This window comes from Lemur catta, chromosome 21, assembly GCF_020740605.2.
Source record: "Lemur catta isolate mLemCat1 chromosome 21, mLemCat1.pri, whole genome shotgun sequence".
Taxonomy (NCBI): domain Eukaryota; kingdom Metazoa; phylum Chordata; class Mammalia; order Primates; family Lemuridae; genus Lemur; species Lemur catta.
Window position 1 is genome coordinate 9,778,904 of NC_059148.1, and position 20,282 is coordinate 9,799,185.

The 20,282-nt window shown below is 52.8% G+C and overlaps 4 gene segments (V, D, J or C); all 4 read left to right on the forward strand.

Annotated features, from left to right (window-relative positions):
* Positions 1 to 2,138: 2,138 nt before the first annotated feature.
* Positions 2,139 to 3,090, forward strand: LOC123626191. The segment is given in 2 exon segments: positions 2,139 to 2,396; positions 2,516 to 3,090. Coding segments are annotated over 2 exon segments (621 nt in total).
* Positions 3,091 to 9,188: 6,098 nt separating this feature from the next.
* LOC123625674 lies at positions 9,189 to 9,825 on the forward strand. The segment is given in 2 exon segments: positions 9,189 to 9,293; positions 9,413 to 9,825. Coding segments are annotated over 2 exon segments (384 nt in total).
* Positions 9,826 to 15,939: 6,114 nt separating this feature from the next.
* On the forward strand, positions 15,940 to 16,493 carry LOC123626192. The segment is given in 2 exon segments: positions 15,940 to 16,051; positions 16,159 to 16,493. Coding segments are annotated over 2 exon segments (381 nt in total).
* A 2,782-nt stretch (positions 16,494 to 19,275) lies between these two features.
* On the forward strand, positions 19,276 to 20,034 carry LOC123625671. The segment is given in 2 exon segments: positions 19,276 to 19,380; positions 19,500 to 20,034. Coding segments are annotated over 2 exon segments (384 nt in total).
* Positions 20,035 to 20,282: the final 248 nt, after the last annotated feature.

The window sequence follows — 20,282 nt, forward strand, 5'->3', positions numbered from 1 at the left end:
CTGGAGACAGCAAAGTCGCTGCAGAGGAGCGTATCAGCATATTCGGCCAACCGCTTGCTTCTTCCCTCTTTTCCTGGAAACCCGAAGGTAACTGCCATCCACCATCTTCCATCCTTCTCCTTCCTTGTGCAGGGTGTGGTCCAGGCCCCCACATGATGGCTGGACCTGTCAGAGGGTCCTGTTCTCTGTAGGGATTCAGATGTCCACTCTTCACACTGGCGTCTCTAGACACAGACTGGTGACCCCCGCTCAGCTACAGCACACATGGGTGAGTGGAGTTAGGCCTTACACTCATTATTAGCTCTGTCATTTTCAGGATAGGCCTCTAATCTCTGAGAGCCTCATGTCACTCCCAATCCTACAAAGAAAATGCACATTTGTTTTAACCTGCCGCCCTTTGGAGTAATTTAGTAGTAAGTGACAGGTAAAGAGGGAGGAGTGGCAGCGCAGGGCAGAAGCAGGACTGGTGAGTCGCTCATCTGTTCTGCCTCCTCCAGCTCCCTGGGGCAAGTCTCTGTGCATCGATCAAAGGGCCTGGGCCCTCCACACCTGGAGGTCTCAAAATTGAATCCCCCAAGTGAGGGACCTGATCCTGCTTCTCATCTTTGCTGTCCCCTCTGTCTTCTCAGAGGTGAAGACGCATGTGGACACCCCCCTCCCCATTCCTCTCAACAGTGAGGACCACCTGGGGTCACCCCTGTCCCTTAAATGAAAGAGAGAGATGCTGTTTCAATAAGATGGTCATCACATGGAGAGAAGATTTTATTTTATATATATATATAAAGAGAGAGAGAGAGAGAGAGAGAGAGAGCACCTGCTCTAATGCAGTGAGCTGCGGAGTGACCTTCCCACACTACAGCTGAGAAGAAAATCTCTTCTGCTCTGCTTCAGGGCCAGAGACTCAAGTCCTGACTTTTGATGGAAACATCTACACGAAGAAGAAACTGTGACACTTTAGAGCTCTTCAGTGAATGTGGCACTTAAGACCCTCTTCAAACTGGGACAGCAAAAAAAGACAAAAAAGAAAACAACTCAAAAAAAAAAAAAAAAAAAAAGGTGAAGGAAGAGAGACCCTGGGACATCCGAAACCCCTTCAGAAGGACTTTGGTGATGTCTCACCTCATGCGTGTCCAGGGGATGGGGAGGACATGAAGAGGCAAATCTGTGTCTCAGCTAACAGACCTGGTGTGGCCCTAGGGACAGCTCCACCCCTTCTGTTCCCTCTGTCCCTGGATTCACAACAGTGGCCTTCCACGGTGTCCATTTCCATCCCCCATGCCTGGCACACTGCTGCCTTGTCCTAGTGTTTTCATGGTGTTTCTGGAATGAATAGAAGGGTTCCCCTCTGGGCCATGGCGAGCAGGCATCACGCTGGTCTCTCAGGGTCCAGTGCCTAGGCTGTGCTGACCCATCCGTCCACGGTGCTGGGGTCTCAGGGGCAGCCTCACCTGTAGCAGGAGAGGCAGCGACATGGACACATGCTGTGGCCCGAGTGTAAAGGCTTCCAGGATGGACCCCAGAAATGTGGGACACTTTACCACCCCCAGTGTTCACGCTCTGCTTATTATTTGCACACTCTGCTCCACCTTCTGACAACCTGCACCTGCTCTAGGAATGTTGTGTCCTTTGTTTTCCCCCAGCAGGACCCCACTGTGACTCACACCCAGGGCACTGTCACCTCCTTCCCTGGCCCCTGTGGAAGGAGCTGCTCAGGGCTTTGCCCCAGAGCCCTCTGCATCCTCCCCTCCCTGCAGCCTCCTCACACTGGAGGGTCATCGTATTTATCAACCTCCTTCTAGACGTCCAGAAAAGCCTCCTGAGAATATATTGTTTATTCACGTCAGTACCGTGGGGCAGAGCCAGAGGCACAGAGGCTGTGGGACCACCAGGCTCTCAGGCCAGTGCTCAGACAGGAAACCCACTCAGAGACTGCGGTCTGGCAGGTGAGCAGCAGGGGGCGCTGTGAGTCTCCCAAGTGTTTGAACAGGGGGCACCCATGGCTGTGCGGCCCCCCAACCTCCCCAGCACTGGGGCTTTGCTGCCTGTGTTGCTGATGGGGACTCAGCAGCTGTGTCCTCCCTGGGCTGGGCAGAGTCTCCTGCTCACAGGTCTGTGGAGGATCCTGGCAGCTGCTCCCTCCCTGTTCCCTCCCAGTGGGCAAGCTCAGAGTCTCACCCATCAGACCCTGTGTCTAAAAGCCAAGGTCGGATCTCCAGTGGTGCCCAGTGGAGCAGAGGTCTCCAGGGGGTCAGACAAATTTGCATGAACAGCCCCTGCAGGCAAATGGAGAACTTCAAAAAGGCCTGGGCAGCCCAGCCCAGCACGCGGGTTCAAGAGGTCTGAGTCCACCATGGCCTGGACCCCCCTCCTCCTCGTACTCCTCTCTCACTGCACAGGTAGGGGCATCGTGGTCCAGGGGCAGCTCCTGAGCCTGTGTCATCCTCCTCTGGATCATACCTCCAAGCATCCAAGCCCTGGTCCCTGTCCCAGCTCCCACGAGTGTCTGTGTTTGCAGGTTCCCTGTCCCAGCCTGTGCTGACTCAGCCGCCCTCCCTCTCTGCATCCCTGGGATCATCGGGCAGACTCACCTGCACCCTGAGCAGTGGCTTCAGTGTTGGTAGCTACAGCATACGCTGGTACCAGCAGAAGCCAGGAAGCCCTCCCCGGTACCTCCTGAGCTACTACTCAGACTCAAGTAAGCACCAGGGCTCCGGGGTCCCCAGCCGCTTCTCTGGCTCCAAAGATGCCTCGGCCAACGCAGGGATCCTGCACATCTCTGGGCTGCAGCCTGAGGACGAGGCCGACTATTACTGTAATATATGGGATGGCAGCGCTAAGACTTACACAGTGATCGAGACACACGGGGAAGTGAGACAAAAATCTGTCCCTGTTCTTCTGGCCTGGTGCTGTCACCCTTGGCTTGTGGCTCTGACAAAGTCTGCCTCAGGCGGTGGCTTCTGTTGTCAGATTTTCTACCAATACCTGATTTTTCTTGGACGAATAAATCTGACAATGTTATATCCTACTGTTGAATTCAACTTTTCCATTGACCCACTGCTCAAATTTCTTCACCCTGTGCATGTTGTGTAGGGTAAATTCCTTGTTTAAGATAAAAATCTCTCCACAGAGACTTTGGAGGAGACCAAACATATTTCACTGAGGCCGTGGCTAGCTCAGTGTAGAACGTCTAAGGAAAGATGTAAGTGGGGTTGTAGTCCTGGGAGATGCTGTCCCGGGTGCACGTGACCTGCTGGTGTGTGAGGAAGGGGAGGCGTAGGCAGCTGGCAGGAAGTTAGGGGAACCCGACAAGGTGGTCGGGGCAGAGGCCCAGACCGGGTGCCGGACTCGCTGCTCTGAGGCCGATGGGCAGAGTCTGGGAGCAGGAGACCAAGGCTGGGCTCTGCTGTGGTGAGACTGTGCTGTCACCTGCAGTGTGCACCTCAGGGGATGTGGCCTGGACTCTCCCCTCACCCCAATGAAGCAATGCATGACCTGCAACCTGTTTGAAGAGAATCACCCACAAGATTCCTTATAGGAGAGGACACCCTCAGAATTTCAGGATTCCTGACAGTATTTCCAAGAGTGGGAAGTGGAACCTGCATCCATACTCCCTGGACAGGCAACACAAGACCTTTCTCACAAAGTGCATCCCCTCTACTAGCTGCCGTGGTCTGTTCTAGAATGTGTGGGTAGGTCCCTCCCCACTTTGGTGCTGCCGGTCTGGTCTTGTGGGGGTACAGATTCGGGTGTGATGCATGCTGGGCGTTCTCGGGATTCAGACTTTCAGGAGTTTTGTAGGGCCCAGGGCAAAGCCTTCTCCATCCCCCAACAACTGCCATAGAATGTTCCACACAGCAGGAACCAGGAAAGGCCAGAAAGGCAACAGAATGATGCCAATTTCCATGAAGTGCCTCTGACTTTGCTCTGTGAATGGACCAGGGAAAGAGATCTCTGTCTTTTGTATCCTAAGGGACAGGGCTATGGGCTGTCCCCATGCTGTCCTGGGACCCTCTTCCTCACTGTGCTGGAACATGACCCAGGCCCAGGCTCCTGAGGCCCTGCAGGCTTCCCTCCCAGCTCTGCCCACCACAAGGGGGCGCTGTGCTGTGCTCGCAGGTCTCTGCACCTCTCTCTGCTGGTGCCACCTCCTGCAGGTGCTGTGCTCACTCAGCTGCCCGTCATCTGGGAGTAACATCACCCCCTCCTGCACTGGAGTGAGCTGCAGAGTTGGGGGAACACGATGTTCTGGCCCCACCAGCTCCCAGGAGAAGGCCCAGGTCATGATACTTGGTGGTTCCCAACTTGCAGGGTCCCACATAGTATCTCTTGCTTCTGTCCTCGCCACTGGGGCCCCTGCGATGCTCTGTGTCTGTCTGAGGATGAGGGCGATGATTACGCTCAGGATGTGGGAGGAGCCCAGTGCTAACCCAGGACACCTGCCCCACATGGCAATGAGGCACAAGTCTCCTGTCCGATCCCCCATCCTGAACCATAGACTCTCTTTAACCTCCAGTGACCAATATCAGGCCAAGGGGACATTCCTGCAGTCATTTCTCCCTCCAGAGCCAAGGTTTTGAGGCCCCTCACTGGATGTAGAAATTTCTATCCAGCCAATCCTAATAATATTTAGCTATTGCCTAAACTATCCCAACCTCATCTTTGCCACAAAGGAAAGCAGATCAGGTGGAAAATGTTCTTGGTCATCTCACACGTCTGGGCGTGTGTCCTTAGTCTGTGCTGGTGCCCATGTCTCAGGACGGGCATGTGGCTAGGAGTGAGCGTGGTCACCATATGGTCCAGGGAAAAGGTGGTGAGTTTTGTGAAGTCAAAGAGGAAACTCACACATGTCCCTGCTCTTGGCTTTACCTAACTAATGCCGCTCCCTGAAGTCTGCAGGTTCCCATGATCGTCCTCAAGTGGGGCAAGAACATTTCCTCGAATGGATGGCTGGGACACCACAGAAAATCAGGCAGGAAGAAGGTACAGACTGTAGAATACACTAATCAAGGAAAAGACACTAGATTATGCCCAAGAAAACTAAAAGACATTTGAGGGTAATGCAATTCCCTGTAGGTGTAAAAACAAACTGGACAATGAGGGTTTCAAATCACCACAAGGTCCTTCTGAAAACAGATGCTGAATTCCAGCGCACGTCTGGTAGGGACAAAGAGATGAGAAGAAACCTCCGGAATCCAGATGGAGGGAATTTCCACAATTTTTTGGTGCTGACGTGATAAAAGCCAGCCAGAGGCTCCCTTGAGAGTCCTGCAGGGTCACAGCGCAGGGAGAGGGAAATGGGTTGAATACAGAGTTATGTTGAAGTCAGAATCAACAGCACCGCCAGCAACAGCAATAGTTTCAATAGTTTTCATAATTAATACAGGTGGACATGCACAACATCTAGTGATATTGATTATCAAAAAGGACAGGGATTGTGTAAACTTTTGTAATATTCTCTGTTGTAGGGAAATTGGACAAAATATTAAATTAATGTGCGCCCTAAGGAGACAAGGTTGCAACTGGCAATATCTAGGGTCCCTACTGAAATAGTCGGATGTAAAAGTAAACAGCTAGTGAGTGTGAAATGATTCAGTGGAAACGCTTGATTCATGAAAAATAAAAAGGGAGACAGGAGGAATTAAGCAACAAGCCCAGATGAAGAAAGAGAAAGGTAGACACAGACACAGGATCAGTAATTGCACTAAATGTAAATTCATGGGTGGATGAGATAAAAATAGAGTCCATTACAACAAAGATACACACGTGTCCCTGTCCCTTCTGCCCCATAGGGGAGTTTAAAGATGAAGTGTTTTTACATATTCCATGATGTTCACACCAAATCATGCAAACACAGCACATTTTTTAAAAATTTCTGGTTATGCGACGCATCATGTCCTACTTTGCTGTATGTGGAGTTGGGAGGAGTCTCTTACTTTAATGATGACGCTGTTTCTCCTCTGAACGGGCAGTTCCACTGAAGCTCCCGCTGGTTTGGGGCAGTTACTTAGAGTGAAGGATGGTCGGCAGCCCAGCCTGGCAGCGCCACTATGTGTGTCACACCCGCAGCCCTGGTCCCCACACTGTTGCTACTAGACACTGTTCATAGGACTATGCCAGTGGGAAACCCTGTCCCTTCGCACTCCCAGCCACGGGCTCTGAGGTTTCCCAGGGGTCTCACTGCTGGGGGGAGGAGGACCCTCTAGTCACCCACAAGGTAGATGTGGTGTCATTTCACCTGTGCAGGCAACAAAATGTTCACAGGGCTGGGGTTAGGTTAGGGGAAATTAGATCACTAGGGCAGGATGCTGAGACCTCACACAGCTCATCCTTCAGCCTTGAAGTTTCCAGAGAAGAAATGCAGGATGCAGGTCCCTAAGGGTGTGGGGAGCTGATTTGGTGACAGATGTCACTTCAGGTCAAAAGTGTATTTCCCCTTGTTCAAGTCATAAGCAGCACTGGGACACATTTGACCAACTTCAAAGACGAAGATTCGGGATGAGAGAGATGTGAGGTTTTAGGACCATTTCGGCAGATGGAAAGCAGACTGCAGGGGACTCATTTCCAATATCGTTTGACTGATGGCAAAATCTGAAACTAAATGCTTACAAAGGGGAATGTGTCCCGTTTCTCCTTAGAATGACCAAAGGAAAATTAACAGAGAAAACCAGTAAACCAAAAGTAGCTGCTATTTCAGATGTATTGACAAAACCTCTAGAGAGTCTCATGATATAATATCCAAAATGTCTTGAACACAGTAAAAAATCACTTGTCATATCAAGATCCAGGAAAATTACAACTTGAGTGAGGAAAAGACAATGCACAGACACTGGCACTGAGACGATCTAGGGGATGAAATTACATGGCTCACGTACTTAAGTCAGCAACCGTGCAATTCCTCTCATGAGCTATTTCTGGTATTCTTGAAACAAATGAGAAAGGACAAAGTCACAGGAAAAAATAGTAGCCATAAAAACAAACTAAATGTAAATTATAAGACAAAAAATTGTAAATGAAATTAAAAAAACATCTCTCTGGAGAGACTCAAGAAAAAGTGAGAATGAAACTGAAATTCGGGCATTGGACAAGACATTTACACTAGAGAAAGTAGAAGCCACAGTTATCACAGCCCAGCAGGGGGCGCTGTGGATCTCCCCAGAGTTCAGCCAGGCCTGAAATGAAGTTAAATGATTCAGATTTCATGGTCCCTGGGACTGTGCTCACTGGACTCAGTTAGAGGTGACAGCAGGTGCTTCCTCCCAAGGGGCAAACTCAGAGCTGACATCAGACCAGCCACCCTGACAACACAGTTGTCCCCTGGGCCAAAGACACAGAACCCCATGGTGCTGGTGGTGTTGGCGAAGGGCTCATATTTGCATGAAGCATGACACAAACACACCCTTCTCCCAGGGAGCTGAGGAGGAGACACAAGAACCAGCCCAGAGACCAGAAACAGCTGTGGGTCTAGAGGACTTTTGGCAAGGCCACACCATGGCCTGGACTCCTCTCCCTCCTCACTCTCTGCCCAGGTGCGAAGAGGTTTCAGAGAGCAGCCTTTGAAGGGTCCCCTGTCCTCCTTCTCAGTCCTAACACGTGTGTGATTCGGGTTCCAGGGTTCTGTTCTCAGTCTCTGGTGACTCAGGAGCCCTCCTGTAGTGTGTCCAGAAGGGACGGTCACTCCTACCTGTGGTGCAAATTCTGGGGCAGTCACAGATGGTCACTACTCACACGGGACTTAGCAGAAGTCTGGCCATGTCCCCAGGACATTAATTTATGATATAAACAGCAAACACTCCTGGATGTCCACCTGGTTCTCAGTTTCCCTCCTTGGGGGCAAAGCTGCCCGAGCTCTCTCGGGGACCCAGCCCCAACATCGGCACGCATGGTTTAATCTCACCAAGTGTATAAGGATGGTGGAAAATAGGAAGCAGAGCCACTGGGAAATAGAAACTAACGAAAAACCTCTAACACAGAGAACTAAAGAGTTTTGATCAAAGAAGGATCCCGAGTCCAGGCAGGCAGAGGACCAGAGAGGGCAGCTGAGGAGCTGGGAGAGGCTCCACTTTATTCAGAAAACAAAACAGAAATAAGAACAACACAACCCAAACCTCCCTTGACCTGCCCGCCCTCTGGCTCCTGCCCAACGTCCCCACTGGCTTCTCATCCAGTCCCTTCTACAGTGTGGACCGTCCTCACCCTCCCCTTCCCATCAATGATTCACAACTTCCCTTCTGAACCCTCCAGTCTCTCTCCTTCATTCCATTTCCCTTCTCTCCTGTGAGCTCCTCAACTAATTACTAAAATATTTGTATAAGGAAAGCCCTGGAGTTTTAAAATATCTTTTCTTCTGCATTTTTACTCACATCCTCTGTTTCGCTTGAACTTCTCTGATCCTGCACTTCAGCAGAAGCCCCCAGTGAGCTGATTCCATTTTCTCATCGCTCAAGGACCTTCCCCTTCTCCTCCCTGGGTCTGTGCTCATTCCCCAGGGAACCCCGTGAGTCACCAAGCCTGCTCACTTACCCTCCAGACACTCCCACTCTGTCCCTGTGTGTGACCTCCTGAGGAATCACGTGGGGAGGGAGAAACCTGCTCCATGAGAAGCCTGGGAAGTGGCTTCATGGCTGAACTGTCCCTGTTCTCTGCAAATGTACATTTTATTTCATGTACAGTTTGTATAGGAGACTCCCCTCCCCTCCCCTTTTAATATAGGCAGAGTTGTGTGTCCTGTTCCCACTGAGAAGGCTGAAATAGGAAAAGTAAAGACCGAGACAATGTAGGAGCTGCAATGAGGAGGGGACTCGCTCTGCCCTTGTGCAGGGAGCAAGCAGAGGTCAAGGCCCTGGTGGGGACAGAGGCCTCTGTCAGGACCCCCTGGCATCTGGTCACAGACACACTGCACCTGGACCTGGGCAGCAGGGGGCGCTGTGGGCCTGTCACTGAGAACTCTGTGTGGCACAGCTGGGAAACCAGACACTTGACCTTGGTCTCTGCTCAGAGCTCATTGGTGCCAGCAGGTGGGTCCTCTCTGGGCCCCTGGGGAGACTTGCACCAGGCCCAACCCAGGCCCCCCTCCCAGTAATGACACCCAGACACTGGGGCTGCACACAGGCCCAGGGCAGGCTTGGTGGGCAGGGGAGGAGCAGCACATTTGCATGCAGGGCCCCCTCCCTCCTCTGGGGCTGGAGGGTGGATAAGAGACACCTGCAGCGTGGCAGCCTCAGCACAGCTCTGGGGCGTCTGCACCATGGCCTGGGCCCCCCTCCTCCTCCTCACCCTCCTCCTCCACTGCACAGGTCAGGACGGTCCTCAGCGTCCCGACCCCCAGCTCACTGACGCCACCTCCCAGACCCATGCCACCCTGCCCTTCCCTCTTGTCCTTCCTCCAGGACATAATGTGTGTCTGTGTTTTCAGGGTCCCTCTCCCAGCCTGTGCTGACTCAGTCGCCCTCTGCATCTGCCTCCCTGGGAGCCTCGGCCAAGCTCACCTGCACCCTGAGCAGTGGACACAGCGGCTACACCATTGCGTGGCATCAGCAGCAGCCGGGGAAGGCCCCTCGGTACGTGATGTATGTTAAGAGTGATGGAAGCCACAGCAAGGGGGACGGGATCCCCGATCGCTTCTCGGGCTCCAGCTCCGGGGCTGACCGCTACTTAACCATCTCCAACATCCAGTTTGAGGACGAGGCTGACTATTACTGTCAGAACTGGGACAGCAGTGGTAATAATCACAGTGACACAGGCAGATGAGGAAGTGGGACAAAAACCTCAGCCTGCTCACAGTTTTGTTCTGTGACGATTTTCACATTTTAAAATATGTTAAACATATACAAACTTAAAAGCACCTTGTGGTTTCAAATGTTTCCACTCTTAATTTTCCTTCAATGTTTCTGAAGTCTCAGGAAAACTAAAAATGAAAATAAAAATCCTGATGACACTGAAATGTTGCCCCCTTATCCATGTGGAGCTTTTTTTTTTTTTTTTTCTTGAAAGGGGCAAGTGATCTCTTTTTAGCTTATATCCTGCTCAGGAGCTGGGGACCAACCCAGAATGGGGGCAGTCCCCTACAGCATGGACTCTGCTCTTCCACGGGTCAGAGCGGAGACCTCCCCCTCCCTCAACAGTCAGGTGTGCTCAGGCCTGTCCAGGGCCCCCTGTGTCACAGGGACCAGGAAGTGAGATGCAAAATGCTGCCTGAGGACACAGGTCAGGGAGGGGTTCCAGGCACAGAGCTGGCCTGGCTCCCCTGCTGCTGCTTGAACCTGCAGCTGACAGGTCTAGGTAGGGGGTAACTGTGGAGGCAACTGTGTCCCTGAGACCAGCAAAGCTCCCAGTGGGAGGTGAGAGGGGGAGGGGCAGACCCCACCACTGCTGGGAAATGCTGAGCCTGCCCCAGGGGAGTCGGGGGAAGTAGGTCCCATGAATGTGACTTTCCACCAGCTCATCCCTCTCAGGACCACGGGGACCCCAGGGGTGGGTTTTCCTGAGCCCACGGGCACTGACTTGTGTCCTCTCCTGTCCTGCCCCACTGGGGCTTCTCAATGGTCCAGGCTGTGACGTGGGAGCTGAAGGACGCCAGGGAGCAGAAACTCACCAAGATACGCAGGTGTCATCCCCCCTGCAGCTTGTGATGTGCCCAGGTCCCAAAGTCACCTTCTACTACACAGGGAGCTGCAGAGACACTGGGGCGACCATGGAAACTGGCACTGAGGGTTCCAGAAAGGAAGCCAGAGTTTGTGACCTAGGACAGGAGTGATGGACCCTCAGGGGTCCCAGGCTGATTCTCCTTGACACCCCTGGGCTCCAGGCTGAGGGACAGGCTAATCATCATTGTCACAGCTGAATATAACCAGATGCCACCAGAAGCTCCCATTCATGGGGGAGTGAGGCAAGGATCTTCCCTCCATGACGCCATCAAATCCATCTCTCCCCTGTCCCTGCCTGTGACCAACACCTGCTGAGCTCTGATGTCATCTCTGCTCCCAGAAGGTCTGATGCTTTTAACTTGGCTAATCTTTAAGACGTCAATGACAACAGCACCTTCTCTGACTGGCATCCCAGCACGAAGGGAATGTTTCTCTCCAGAGGCTGTAAGAGCACCCGTATGTGTGGTGGGGGCTCTCGGGGAGCAGACGGTGCTAGACCCAGAAGCCCAGGATCCCTCTGTTTGGTCCCCGAGATGTTCCTTTCACCTGGCTGAGGCTTTGGGGATCATTCCCTGAGCTCTGAAGCCTTACGGAAGCCCGGGCCTCTGTGTCCTCAGAGGGTGTCCCCAGGGAGCCCCTGGAGTCGCAGGTGCAGGAGGAGACCTCCCTGTGAGGAGGTGGCTCTGGGACCCAGCACTGCCTCCCTTCCCGACTTTAATCCCATGAGCCTTATTCTTTCCCCTCTCTGGGGCTTTGGTTGGGGTGATGCTGGAAGGCACCTCAGTTCCCTGGGGACAAGAGGGATGAAAGTCACAGCCCACAGAAAGCTGTCACTTGGTCTAGCAGCATCTGCCAAGAGCCACCAGGGGAGCTGCTCTCTGCTCCCTGCTCCTTCCTGCACCATGATGGGCTCCTGGACCTGGGCTCTTCTGCCTCATCCAGGTCCCCAATCCCCCCGTGCTCCATGGGTGCCCAGGGGCTGGGGGGTGGGAGTGGCCATTGCTTAATGGGCAGACAGTTTCCGTTTGCGATTATCAGAACACTCTTCCAATAGTCTTTGAAGACAACATCTCTATCTCCACGTCTGATCCTCAGAAACTGGATGTGACAGTGCAGTCTGACACTTAAGGACACACAGGCTCATCATTCTGAGGGGCTCTGGCTTGGCCTAGGGCAGGTGTAGAAGGGAAGTCAGAGCGAAGCTCAGCCTTGGGAGGCCCAGGTCCAGCTGTCCTGTCCAGGGCTGAGCTGTCTGCAGTGTGAGTTTCCTGCAGAGACATCCTCAGGGAGGCTGAGACCCCAGGATTATGCAGAAAAGCAAACTGCAGTGAGCAGGGGGTGGTCTGCAGAGGAGGTTGGAGGACAGGCATGAGGCCTCCTGTGGTAACAGGGGTGTACAATGAAGAAGACATTGTCTTTTGTGACCCTAAGAGGGAGGAAACATGGGACCTAGAGCTGTGAAATAGAAGAGACCTGGCAGGACCCGGGCCCTGGAGCTGAAGTGGGCCTTGGCCTGTCCCTGAGTGTCCCTGGAGAAGATCACATGACATCCATGTTCAGTGTGCTCTGTCCATGGTTCCCTGTCCCACCTGCTGTCCCACCCAGAGCCTCTGAGGTGTGCGGGTCACTCCCTTCCCAGTGGTCTCCCTCCCAGCACCAGCTCCCAGGAGCAGGTCACACCCTGCCCTGAGTGGGGCTTGCACAGCCCAGTGGAGAAGCACAGATGGTAAAGGGCCATGTTCGCCCCGGGTGTGGGGGGGTGAGGAGCGGGCCCTGGGGAGCAGAGCTCAGAGGTGCTCCCCACGCCTGGACTCCCCCCTTCCCCTCCTCCCTCCCTCTGCTCACTGAGGCTCAGCCCAGGTGAGGACTCAGGGCTGCCTGAGGTCCCTGCACAGCCCAGGGCCTCTGTCCAGGGCCTCCGTCCCAGCTCTGTCCCCACACTCTGCAGGGCTGTCTCTGAGATGACAGGAGCATTTGGTCCCCGTGCCCACAGCGTGATTAGAGGCTGCTGGTCCCCACGTAAAAGGCGCTGATCACCGCTCGGTGCCCGGTGAGGGGGGAGAGGGGTCAGGACCCAGGACTCTCCCGGCAAAGGGCTCAGCCGCCTCCTCTCCCTCAAAGTCACACTCAGTGTCTGCGCCACTGTGCAATTCATGTCTGGGATTGGCAGATATTGAGTATTTATATTCTACTCATTCTGCAATGCAGGTCAGCAAGAGGCTGAGAGGAAGAGGGGTCCCAGAGGGAGCGGCTGGGCCCAAGGACAGCTCCTGGCCATCTGGGGAGCAGCCTCTCCTCTGCCTGGGAGGAGGAGGAGGCAGCAGCTCCTGGTTCCCTGCAGGGAGGTGCTCCGTGTCCCCACTGGGCTTCCTGCTCTGTGTCCCCAAGGGCAGCCCTTCAGGGAGGCTGAGCTCCCAGGACTGTCCTGTGAACCACACAGGACGCTGGGCAGGGGAGGAGGCTGTGTGCAGACCTGAGACTAAGGTGTGTGGGGCGGGGACACTGCCCAGCTCCATCCTTTTGGGGGAGGAAAGGTGCAGAGTGGAGCAGACAGGACAGATGGGTGTGTCTGGGTCCTGGGCATCAGGGGGCTCTGTGGCCTGTCCCTGAGGCCTGTGCTGTGGGACCCAGCTGGGAGCCCCACCTGGCCCAGGTCTAGAGCCCTCTGCCCCCTGCTCACTGGGCCAGCAGCTGTGTCCTCACTGGTCCCTGGGGAGCCACAGAACAGCCCTGCCGAGACCCAACTCTCCCAGGGTCAGCTTTCCAGGCAGGGGTCAGGGGCAGGGCTCAGGGTGGTTCTGTAACAGCCCAGGGGGTGACTGGATACATGAAGGGTCTCTCTCTACCCCTGGACAGCTGGCGGGGATTAGAAGGGCTTGGGTCAGGTGTCCGGCTAGGGATGAAGGACCAGGGATCCTGGGTGTGTCTCTGTCCCCTGACCCACCCCCTCAGTCTCTCTGTCCTGAAGGTCAGGGTGCTGGACCCAGTCTGTGCTGCTGTGACCGTCGGCAGCACCCAGCGTGTGGGGCAGGCGGCCCCGTTTCCTTCCCTAGAAGCAGCAGCGATGCTGGCTGTGGGCATCTGTTGATTTTATGTTATTTTATTCTGGTCCCAGCAGCTCCAGGCTGTGGTGACTCAGAAACACTTTTGTCAACACCTCCCTGCCCAGCAGGAGCTGGCCGTGCTCCGATGGCCCATTTGGGCAGAGTCGGTGGGGTTCAGTGACCAGCGGAACCTTCACCCCCAACCAGCATCCACAAGGCCGGGCAGGGCAGTGCTGGCGTGAGCTGGTTATCTCCAATCCCCCCATGTGAGTTTGGCGGGGCCCAGTGCAGACTCGAACTTGAACCCCCACTCCCAGCAATGAGATGAATGACGTGGGACCAGGCACAGCCAGTCAGCACCCCAGGACCCCACCCTGACCCCTGACCTGGGGGATCTTGACAGCCAGTGAGGAGTGGAGCTTTGACTCCCCCCAGTGATGAGAACACTGGACAGAGTGAGGGATCCGGGTCACTGGCTCTCCAGCTGTCCGCTCCCCTGCCTGGTGTCAGTGAGGCACAACAGAGTCCAGTGGGCAGCTAATCTCCCACCCCTCTTGAAGGGGACACGTCTGTGCAAATCACTGCTCCCCTCTCCCCAGGAAGGTGTGAGCAGCCCTGGGGCGGCGAGAGTCAGGGCCCCGCTCTGCTGGGCAGTGGGGAGCTGAGCCGCGACCCCGGGCCCTTGTGCTTCGCCTGGGCAGGAGGGTCCCCTGACAACAGAGGGTTAAATAGGAGCCAGAGTCTCCTAATAGAACACCACAGTGTCTGGGGCAGAAAAACTGCCACTCGTCTTATCAGGAACCAGAAAAATGACAACTTAAATGAGAGATGAAATCAACACACGTGAACACTGTGATATTAACAGCTCAGACGCTGAAATGACGTCACCGAGGTTTGTAAAGCAACAACCATAAAATCCCTCCGATGAGTAACTATGACCACTCTGTAAACAAATGGAAAAGGAGAAAATATCAGAAAATTAAGATATATACAAACCAAATGAAAATTAAAGAACCAAAGAATATAATAGACAGAATTTTTTTTTTTTTTTTGAGACAGAGTCTTACTGTGTTGCCCCGGATAGAGTGCCATGGCGTCAGCCTAGCTCACAGCAACCTCAGACTCCTGGGCTCAGGCAATCCTCCTGCCTCAGCCTCCTGAGTAGCTGGGACTACAGGCATGTGCCACCATGCCCGGCTCATTTTTTTTCTATATATATTTTTAGCTGTCCATATAATTTCTTTCTATGTTTAGTAGAGACGAGGTCTCGCTCTTGCTCAGGCTGGTCTCGAACTTCTGACCTCGAGCAAAACACCTGCCTTGGCCTCCCAGAGTGCTAGGATTACAGGCGTGAGCCACCGTGCCCAGCACAGATGGAATTTTAAAAAGAAAGTTCAGGAGGGACTCAAGAGCTGGTAACATCTGAGAATCCGTCCCGGGGGAAGGTTTTCCCACCACGTGAGAATAAAGTGAACATTAGGGAGTGAGGAAGTTAAGAGCTAGGGACCTGGTTTGACCCGGGAAAATCAAAGTGGACAAGGTCGGCAAAATAACTGCACATCACCCTGCACACACACGCACACACACATACAAACACACACACACACACACACACACACACACACCAGGCTGGTGCACATGTAATACTTCCACAAGTTTTCTACTGAGACACAAGTTTTTGTTTGCTTTTTGTGGCTGTAGTAATTGGAATTATCTTTTCTTCTAAGCCTTATTCTTTTTATGTCAAAATAATGTACACTGCATATTCATTTTGGTGAGAAATTGTTAGAATGTTGTCATTTTTAACAAGATTGACAACACTCCTCATTCAGTATAAACCCTATTTTCTCCTAGCCTCGTATATTGAAGAGTCATTCCTAATGGCGCTCACAAATCAGGGTCATATGAGACTTGGGCAGTGGACAGGGCAGTGGGGAGACAGGGCTGGCCCTGGGACACTCTGGTCAAAATGCACACGATCCTGTGTCTGGGCCTGGACACCAGGGGGCGCGCAGGGACTGCTCCTGAGAGGTGTGGGGTGATCAGAGCTGGGACCAGCCACCTGCCCTGCCTGGTGCCCTCTGCTCAGGGCACAGCTGTGACCTCCCCAGCCCCTGGGACCACACAGCCCCGCCCCTGCCCACCCCTGACACCCTCAGGCACAGGGGCCTGAGCAGGGCCCAGGGTGGGGGCAGAAAGCTGGGGCTCATTTGCATGGAGGGAGCCTCCCCTCTCAGGGGATGAAGAGGGGAAGGACAGACCTGGGGAAGCTGCTTCAGCTGCGGGCACAGAAGGCAGCACTCGGGACAGTCTCCACCATGGCCTGGGCCCCTCTGCTCCTCACCCTCCTGGCTCACTGCACAGGTGACCTGACTTGGGCAGGGGAAGTGCCCTGGGAACACCATGGGGCCCTGGTCTGTCCTCTTGTCTCCAGACCCAGAATCACCCTGTCTGTGTCTCTCCCCTTCCAGGGTCCTGGGCCCAGTCTGCGCTGACTCAGCCGCCCTCGGTGTCTGGACCCCCGGGGCAGACGGTCACCATCTCCTGCACGGGCAGCAGCAGCAACATCGGGGGTAACTATGTGCACTGGCACCAGCAGTTCCCAGGAACAGCCCCCAAACTCCTCATCTACTATGATAGTGATAGAGCCTCAGGGGTCCCTGCCCGATTCACTGGCTCCAAGTCTGGCAGCTCGGCCTCCCTGACCATCACGGGGCTCCAGGCTGAGGACGAGGCTGATTATTACTGTTCAGCCTGGGATGGCAGCCTGAGTGCTCCACAGAGCTGCAGACAAAGGGGGAACTGAGACATAACCTGTCCCTGCTTTCTTGTGATCACTGTCATGACTGCCTGTGACAAACTCCAGGCAAAAGGTAGACTGTGGCCAACCCCAGGGCATTCACATCTGAAGATCCAACTCTCAGAGCACAGACCTGTTTTAGATGGTCAGGGACCTTCCAAACCCAGTGACCTTGCCCGCTTTCATGTTATTTTTTGAAACATATTTATTAAGATATATTATAATGTGTATGTCATAAATTGCTCCCATTGAAAATATACACTTCAAATTTTCTTTAGCATTTATTGAGTTGTGCATCCCTCACTGTAACATGAATTTAGAATATTTTCAACACTCTACAAATAAACAATTATTAGTCTAATAACCAGTATTACTATAACTTTGGCTTGTAAATCCAATTTCCGTGTTCTACATACCTTAGGATATTAATGCATGTAAATGTTTATTAGGCTAATTTTCATACATGAAATATATCAACACATAATTTAGTACTTCATTCATTTTTATTGACAAAAAATACTGTATGTGTGTACTACAGGTTGTTAAACCATTGATGTGTTGTTGGACATTTATTTGCTTAAGACTTTTGATTTTATGAGTAACGCTGCTGTAATCATTGGTACACAAGTTTCGAATTTCCCTGTGGAATGATGTATTTTCCTTGGATTTGGTAGGAGTGGACATTCATGGTGATATAATTACTGATTTTGAGAAAATATCTGAGTGCTTTCCAAAGGGGTTGCACCAGTTTACATTTAAATAAATAATATATAAGAGTTCTAATTTCTTCACATTCTCATCAACATTTGTCATTACCTGTCATTTTGTTTATAGCCACACTAATGGGTCTGCAGCGGTCTATGTGTTTAGATTCGATTGCATTTCCCTAGTGGCTGGTGGTGTTGGGGATCTATGCAAACGCCATCCTGCTTCCAGTCACACAGGAGCAGCTGAAGGTCTGAGGTCCTTCATGACTCACTGACTTCAGGACACTTGGGACTGAGGCCGTGTTGAGTCCCAGACTCAGCCTGCTCCCCTCCGTGCCGTGAAGCAGAACATTTTTGTTCAAGAGCAGAGCTCCTGTCACAGACGGTGGAGTGGGGAGAGTGAGGGGAATCCTCCATTCCAGGCACAGAAGATAAAGCATCTTGCAGACTCCACCTATGCTGGGCTCTGCAGCTTCAGGGCTCCAGGTCTGTTCTAGAGCCTGCTCCTGAGCATGCCACTCTGTCACTCACTACGGGGGACACACAGCAGATCCAGTGAGTGTCCCCTGATCCCTCAGCGGGGGATGTTCCACTGGGAACCGGGACTTGGATGGGGACGTGACTGCAGTCACTTCTCTCTGTGCTCACACGGTGCCAGCATCAGTGGCCAAACAGCCCATCAGCATCCAGACACCCTCATGACAGAGAATGCAAAACAGTATTCTATGAAAAAATAGAAATTCCTTTAGATGGAATAAAATGAGACTTAAGTAAGTGTAGAGGTGGACTTCATCAATGGGAAGGATGGAGTCTAATCCTAGGGCGAACTGCCAGACCAGAATGGAAGGATTTCCCTGGGTACCTTGAGGAGAGAGGCCTGAGGGAATCAGAGGATCCTGGACATAGTTGTTTACCAAAAGAGCCTCCGAGTCTGGGAGTCTGGGACCATTGTGTGCAGATTTGCATCTGGGATACAGTGAGGAAGGGATGGTGTTTTCATTCATGTGTCCAGGCATCAACATTTCTGCAGAAACATTAAAATGTCACATTGACCTTCTTAGTGAACTATAAAAAATATGAGTAAGAAAATAAAAATAAGGAAAACTATGTTTGGAATACAAACACATTGCATTCTCTCTAAAACAAAATACTAACCCAAAATATAAGACACAGATAATCAAAAAAGTACAAATTTACAAAGAAAAAACTCACTTCAAAAATTTAAGAAATACGTTACACTATGGACAAGTAAATGTTATTTCTACCCAACTACTAATTTTTCACAAATCATGTCTAGTCAGTATCCTCATTGTGTGAGTTTTGAAATGTTTTTCCAGTTGCTTAATTTTAAACACATCACTGAGCCAATTCCTGGAATGTTGTCCTTCCACCCCATTCCCCTGCACAGCCTGTCCCTGCCATTCACATCAGCTCAATGTTCCAGCATCTGTGGTGCCTACAATGATGGCATGTGAGGGATATTTAGGTTTTCCTAGAATGTAGAAAATTATATGGGGCTGGTACCTAAAAAAAATTATATATGCACATGATAGTCATAGTCTAGGGCTCCTTCTGGGAGTAAAAAACCCCAGTGATCACTTAGAGTGTGTTGGGGTCACTCCACCAGGGAGTCAGCCCGTGGCTGTGTGACCAGAGACAGTGACTGGGGAGCTGCAGAGACCAGCTGGGCCCTCAGGTCTCTGGGCCATGGGGAGGTGTGTGCCTGAGACCAGCAGGGGACGCTGGGGGGCTGCCCTGTGGTCCCTACACAGCTGCTCAGTGAGGCAAATTCACTCCATGGAGCCTGGGCCTCAGGGCTGGGCCATGTGCTCACTGATGAGGTCTCAGCAGCTGTGTCCTCTCTGGCCTGGCACAGTCCCCTGCTCAGAGCTCATTGGTGACAGCAGGTGGGTCCTCTCTGAGCCCCTGGGGAGACTTGCACCAGGCCCAGCCCAGACCCCCCTCCCAGTAATGACACCCAGACACTGGGGCTGCACACACGCCTGGGGCAGGCTTGGTGGGCAGGGGAGGAGCAGCACATTTGCATGCAGGGCCCCCTCCCTCCTCTGGGGCTGGAGGGTGGATAAGAGACACCTGCAGCGTGGCAGCCTCAGCACAGCTCTGGGGCGTCTGCACCATGGCCTGGGCCCCCCTCCTCCTCCTCACCCTCCTCCTCCACTGCACAGGTCAGGACGGTCCTCAGCATCCCGACCCCCAGCTCACTGACGCCACCTCCCAGACCCATGCCACCCTGCCCTTCCCTCTTGTCCTTCCTCCAGGACATAATGTGTGTCTGTGTTTCCAGGGTCCCTCTCCCAGCCTGTGCTGACTCAGCCGCCCTCTGCATCTGCCTCCCTGGGAGCCTCGGCCAAGCTCACCTGCACCCTGAGCAGTGGACACAGCGGCTACACCATTGCGTGGCTTCAGCAGCAGCCGGGGAAGGCCCCTCGGTACTTGATGTATGTTAACAGTGCTGGAAGCCACAGCAAGGGGGACGGGATCCCCGATCGCTTCTCAGGCTCCAGCTCCGGGGCTGACCGCTACTTAACCATCTCCAACATCCAGTCTGAGGACGAGGCTGACTATTACTGTCAGACCTGGGGCAGTAGTGCTAATGATCACAGTGACACAGGCAGATGAGGAAGTGGGACAAAAACCTCAGCCTGCTCAGGGTTTTCTTCTGTGACGATTTTCAAATTTTAAAATATGTTAAACGTATACAAACTTGAAAGCACTTGGTGGTTTCAAATATTTCTACTCTTAATTTTCCTTCAATGTTTCTGAAGTCTCAGGAAAACTAAAAGCGAAACTAAAAATTAGAAATCCTGATGACACTGAAATGTTGCCTCCTTGTCCACATAGAGCTTTTTTTTTTCTTTTTCTTGAAAGGGGCAAGTGATCGCTTTTAAGCTCATATCTTGCTCAGGGCCTGGGGACCAACCCAGAATGGGGACATTCCCTACAGCATGGACTCTGCTCTTCCAGGGGTCAGAGCAGAGACCTCCCCCTCCCTCAACAGTCACCTGTGCTCAGGCCTGTCCAGGGCCCCCTGTGTCACAGGGACCAGGAAGTGAGATGCAAAATGCTG